The sequence below is a fragment of the Molothrus aeneus genome, chromosome 10, assembly GCF_037042795.1.
Source record: "Molothrus aeneus isolate 106 chromosome 10, BPBGC_Maene_1.0, whole genome shotgun sequence".
In the NCBI taxonomy this organism is placed as follows: Eukaryota; Metazoa; Chordata; class Aves; order Passeriformes; family Icteridae; genus Molothrus; species Molothrus aeneus.
This window is the reverse complement of record NC_089655.1, coordinates 11333781-11339780: the sequence shown is the minus strand read 5'-3', so window position 1 is coordinate 11339780 and position 6000 is coordinate 11333781. Positions and strand designations below refer to the sequence as shown.

General features: G+C 54.5%; 2 protein-coding genes across 2 annotated transcripts; one reads left to right on the top strand and one right to left on the bottom strand.

The window, feature by feature from the left end:
• Positions 1 to 318: 318 nt before the first annotated feature.
• On the bottom strand, positions 319 to 3483 carry CHST2 (carbohydrate sulfotransferase 2). Its single transcript, XM_066556404.1, has one exon. The coding sequence runs from the start codon at positions 3427 to 3429 to the stop codon at positions 2140 to 2142; it is 1290 nt and encodes a 429-aa protein (XP_066412501.1). The 5' UTR covers positions 3430 to 3483; the 3' UTR covers positions 319 to 2139.
• On the top strand, positions 3428 to 4132 carry LOC136560844 (proline-rich protein HaeIII subfamily 1-like). Its single transcript, XM_066556920.1, has one exon. The coding sequence runs from the start codon at positions 3428 to 3430 to the stop codon at positions 4130 to 4132; it is 705 nt and encodes a 234-aa protein (XP_066413017.1).
• The last annotated feature ends 1868 nt before the right edge of the window (positions 4133 to 6000 follow it).

The window sequence follows — 6000 nt, the reverse complement described above, 5'->3', positions numbered from 1 at the left end:
CAGAGAAAATGAAAAACCCTGCTGGGTACAGCCCAAAGCCAAACACCCCAAATCCTCTCAGCAGCACTGCACTGAACATGCACATGGTAACACAAAACACGTCATTCCACAACAACACAAGTACCTTAATCTGTCTTTGAAACACCAAATTAACTATCCCTCCCGTTTCTAGCACCGCTGTCTGGAATCTGGGAATACATCCGAAGAGGCCAATTAAAAGGTCTCCCATTGCTAGATTTTATGTTATTTCACTGATGGTGAAAATGAGCTGAGGGAACCAACATGTAATGCAGTCATTCAGCAAGTGTATAGGCAACCTTTTGCAATAATCTTTAAACTAGTTTATTAAATGTTTTTCCTTTTCAGAATAAATTCAACATCTAATGCCAAAATTTCATCAAGAACTCAAAAATCTTAGTAGCCAGTTATCAGCTGTTTAACTTGAGTTACAAGAAATAGACGTATTACACATCACTAAAATTTTCACACATACACCCACACATACACACACACATATCAGCATCCTGTTTATATTAATTTATTTTCACAAATCAATCTCCTTTTTTCTACTCATACTCTTCACATTTTCTGAAGGCACAACACCCAAATAGGCAATGTAAAATGTACTTCCTGTAGAAAAGTCTGTAGTCTCCTAAGAGAACAGTTTGGCAAAACTACGTTTGTTTAAAAACTCAAGTTCCAAAATGAGCCTTCAAAGAGCAGCAGAGAACACCAAGATTAAAAACTACTTAGGGTGTCTGCACTTTTCATATGCAACACACCACTTAACCTTTAATAAATCAGGACTTTTTCCAAGAAATTACAAAAGCGGAAGTAGTAAAATCTCTCGTTTTTTCTTTTTTTTTTAATCATCAAGTTTTAACGATGGGACAGACGCTAAGCAGAGCTCCCAGAAAGAGCCAGACCACCATCTGGCTCCATCACAGAGCAATGACAATTCACAGGCAAGGAGTCTCCAACCAGCGCTCTGAAATCAAATGCTGGGCTGGCTCCATCAAAGCTCTGTTACAGCCATGAACACACAGCTGTACATTTCCTCCCTCCTCGTACATAAATATACCCTCGGACACAGACAAAGGGAAAAATTAAATCATTTTATGCATTTTTCTGTGCTTCCCTGCTCTGCCTGTTACCAATCAGTGTCAAGAACTATCTTACATCTTATGTTTTGTTAGCACTATAGAATATATAGAATATATAGAATTTTATTTTTGTTGTCACACATGCTAATGTTTCCAGTATGATAAATGTCTTTTTAAATCCTGCATTTCTTGTCACGCTGTAGATCCATTTCTATTTGACAGTGACTCCTGGACATACATGTCAAGACAAAAATAAATACTGCTGCAATGGCAAACGTTTCAAAACTCTTAGGACACTAATACAGTGGCACTTGAAAGACTTTTTAAATACAACAGAAAAGACAATAGTTAAATAGAAACCTGCACTACACTTGCAAGATCTGTATTTGTTTCTGCAAGAGCAGCTCCTGATCTTTGAACACATCAAATGTTGCACTCCAGCCCTCCACCCATACCCTTTAAGAAGTCCACGTTGTTATTTAAGCAAGCATCCCCTCCAGCTGTACATAAGCAACACTGTATTTCCCAAACAATTGAGGTAATTATAAAAATGAATATCATTTATTATTTTCTTTTATTACTATCATGTCTGAACATTTGCTTTCATACAAAAGTCTGATTTTCAGCATTATGTTTTCCAAGGGCATCCCCTCCGCACCAAGGGAGATAAAGATGTGTTAGGAATTGTGCAAGAGTTTTTGTTACCACCTTCAAACCCACAAGAACTTCATGAACACGATATTGGCGTTTTAGAGAAGAAGGAAGGGATTTTACACATATTTTCAGTTCCACTTGATTTTGTTTTTTTAAATCGCATCTAACCCAATGCAAAGGGGGTGGGTAAAAAAACAACAACAACAAAAAAATAAACAAAAAAAAAACCACCACGAAATCATCACATTACTGTATGTTACCCTTCGGCAGTCTTTGGAGGAAATCGGAGCCCAGGTTGCTTTTCCCGGCTCCCTCCCTCACTCAAGGCAGCCGGAGCGGCTCCTCTGCCCGGGCTCCGCCACCCCCGGGCGCCGCTGCCCCGTCACAGCCGCGGCTTCCTGAGCAACGTTCGGCTGAGGTCCTTCACCTCCTCGGGGCTGCCCACCCGCTCGTAGCCCAGCAGGGCCATGGGCTGCTGGCAGTACTCCTCCACCTGCTTGATCTGCTGGTAGCTGAGCGCGGTCCTCCAGGCACTCAGCGCCTGGGTGGCGTTCCTGGCCGACACCACGAACGGCTTGGAGGAGTAGCCGGGGCCGCTGGTCATGTTGAGGGCGAACTTCTCCATCTCCGGGCTGACCGCCAGGTTCACAAAGCCGTACACCTGCCGCAGGGTCTTGATGGGCTCCACCACCAGGTCCTCGTAGCGCACGGCCATGTAATTGCCCTGGAGCCAGTCAGGAGGGTGCAGAGCAGTCTGCAGGGTCTTGGCCATGCTGCTGCAGATGACCTCCATGGCACCCAGGGCATGGTAGTCCGAGCCGCCCCCCCCCTCCTTCTTCCCGCCCAGCTTGTGGCCAGCATCGAGGAAGGGCATGCGGTGGATGTGGGGGTCCCGGCTCCGCACCACCTGCAGGCTCTCCCGGATGAGGCCGTGCCGGGACTTGATGCGGGAGCTGGCGACGGCCCGGGGGTCCCGCACCAGATGGATGACTTTGAGGTCCAGGGTCGGGTCCCGCATGAGCGGGGCCAGGACGGCCAGGTCAAAGACACGGACGCCCTTGATGACCAGCGTGTGGTACTTGTGGCATTCCTCCTGGAAGCGGCTGAGGCGCTGCGGGGGACACTTTTTGCACACCCGGTCGTCCACCATCCCCACCACCTCCTTGCGATAGGCCGGGCAGAGGGGCGAGGAGCAGATGACCTTGTTGGTGGCCGCCCCGAAGATGCCGAGCGTGGTGAGGTTCTTGCCGGCGCCCGCCGTGCTGTAGAGCTGGAAGACGGAGAGGTCGCATCGGTACAGGGAGCTCAGCATGTCGCGGGCCGCCCCTTGCAGCGAGACGGCGTCACCGGGATATAGCTTCTGCCAGACGTGCCACACCGGCTCGTAGAGGAAAAAGACCTCGGGGTTCTGGTTGAAGAGCTCCCCGAAGAAGGACGAGCCCGAGCGCCAGGTGGTGAAGACATAGACCAGCTGCCGCCGGGCGCCCGCCGGGCCGCGGCTCCCGACCGGCGGCGGCGGCGGCGGGGGGTGGTGGCGGGGGGCTGCCGGGGGCTCCCCGCAGCGCCGCGGCTCCCGCCGCCACTTGTACTCCAGCAGGTTGAGCGCGGCGAGCAGCAGCAGCAGCGCGTAGCCCAGGCACAGCGCCAGCGCCTTCCGCCGGCACACTTTCATGCTGGGCGGCGGCGGGGCCAACTGTTGCTCAGCGCCCCGGCGCCCCGGGGCCCGCGGCGGGCAGCAGGGCGCGCCGCCCCCGGCGCCGTCTCCCGGCCGGCCCCCCGCGCCCGGCCCGCATAGCGCAGCCGCCGCGACGGCCCCGCCGCCGCCGCCCCCGCCCCTGCCCTACTTAGCAGCGGCACGGCCGCCCGCCCGCCCCGCGCTTCTCCCGCGCCGCCATCGCCGAGCGGCCGCGGGCGCCGCCGCAGCGCAGCTCTCGGCGGCCGCCGGAGCGAGGCGGAACCGCGCTCCGCTCCGCCCCACAGCGCGGGGCGGCAGCGAGGGGCGGGCGGGGGCTGCGCCGCCCCGACAGAGCGCATCGCTCCCCGCCCCGCCCCCGCCGCGCCGGGAGCGCTCCGGTGCCGCCGCCGCCACCGAGGGACGGCCCCGATTGGCGGCGCCCGCCCCGCGCTCGCCATTGGCGGCTCCGCCGCCCGGCCTCGGGCTGCAGCCCCCCGCCCGCTCCGACCGACCGCCCCCGTGGGGAGCCCGGACTGATCGGTACCGAGCCCGAGCCCGAGCCCGGCCGGGCCCCGCACCGCCGGAGGGTGGCGGGCGCTTGCGGGAGCCCCTCTCTGCTCCGCCGGGGCGCTCCCGTCAGCCCAGCCCGGCGGGAGGCTCCTCACCGGGTACCCCTCGCACAGCGGAGCCGCGCCGGTAACGGGGAAAAACAGAAGAGAGGGGGGAAAGATCCCTGAAAGGCCTGAGAGGATTCCGGGGCCAGCCCCGCCGCCCTTATCTTGGTTTGTGCGGAAACTCGGAGTTCTCAAAGGTTCTCCACAACGTTTTAAAAAAATCCTCACACTGGATCTTCCTGGCAGAGCTCAGCACAACTCCATCCGCCCGCAGTTCTTCACAGTGTTTTTATAGCCGTGTCCGGTCACCGGGCGGCCCCTTCGGTGCTGCCCCGGCGGCCCCGAGCCCAGCGCAGCCCCGCGAGTGCCGGGCAGAGCCCAGCGCAGCCCCCGCTGGAGCCGGCAGCTGGCCGGCGATGGGCCCCGAGACTCCCTGCCCCGGCTGGGCATGGAAACGGGCAGCGCTTTCTTTTCTCCTGTGTCCTGAGACACAGCGCTGTGGGGAGGGCAGCGCAAGCCCTGGTGCAGCTCCGGACAGCAGTGGTGCTTTAAAGCCGACCACATCCCAAAAGGCGCCTGAGAAGGGCGCGGAGCGGCGGTCCCGCGGGACAGCGCACTCGTGGGGCACAGGCTGCCCGATGGGCTTCGGCAAAGCTCAGTGACTCTTACGGAATTTTCTCAGCGGTTTCCTCCGCCCCCGACCGAGCTCGGAGCACTCCGGGGCTGCTCACGAGTTGCAGAAGCATTCGGCCGCTCTCTCCTGTCCATTGCTCTCTCGCCCTGGTGCAGCCTTTCCCACCACGCACAGATACACACGGCCCATCTCCCCGGGCAGCTGTGGGCTGCCCCTGCCTCAGACCAGTCCCTCCACAACAGATGACACTGGGGAGATTTTGCTGGAAGGTTTATTAATGGCACGGATCTGACACTGCAGCAAAAGCTTTTACACACAAAAAGCAGATAAAGCACAAATTCACCCGGTGTGTGCCTTGCCGGGTAACACACTGTTTAATAAATGTAAGAAAACAGTACAAGAGGGTGAAGGAGCTAAATGTGTAAGCAATCTTCATATCCCTTATCAAAACATTTCAATACTCCTCCCACGTTTTCTGCAGGGATATTTAACAGCCAAGCTCCCTTTCTGGACAAACTTCTAAGCCCCTTCCAGCCTCAAGTGAAGGGTAAGATCTGTAGCAGGAGGGCTCCTCTCTCCGAGCCTTGTCAGGGCAGGGTGGCAGCGGGATGGGAGCGGGAGCTCCTCTGGTGTGCGACTCCAGCGCCACCTCAGCCGCCGTGCCGGCCACCAAAGCGCACGGGCCAGCTCGGAGCCGTCCCGCCGGCTGCCCCTGACCCTGGCGGCTGCGTTCAAATGTCACTGCCACCTTTCATACAGAAGTAACTCGTTAATAGCAGACTTTCAATAACCATTACATATTCAAGAAAAAGTCTCTATTTCATCAAAGTGAGGGGGAAGGGAGAGCCATTTTTTTACCCTACAGTGCTCCAGAGGAAGTCACATTATGTACATCTTTAAAGCCACGTTGTGTACAAATTATTTGTATCTAGTTGGCAAAAGAAATGTGCAGTTTAAATGAGCTAAAAAAAGATTGACTTGTAACTCTTGAAACACAGTATATAATGAAAAATAAACCTCTGGAGCATCTTGTAGCATAAAATTCTTGCAGTTATTTTATTCTTTAGTTTTAATCCATGAGTTCTTCACATAAAACAAGACTTTTGCTTTTTAATATATTTTTATAAAGGTTCACATCAAATATTTATTTGGCTTTCTGTGCTCACTACAGATGAAGTGACCATCACCTAGCTAAAGCAGAAATGTTTCTTTTTCCTTCTGGAATGGTCTGCAGTAGCATCAATTAGCCTATATTAGGCGATGAATGACAACAGCAGTACTGAGATGCTGGAGTTCATAAAGCACTATCTCCCACCACTA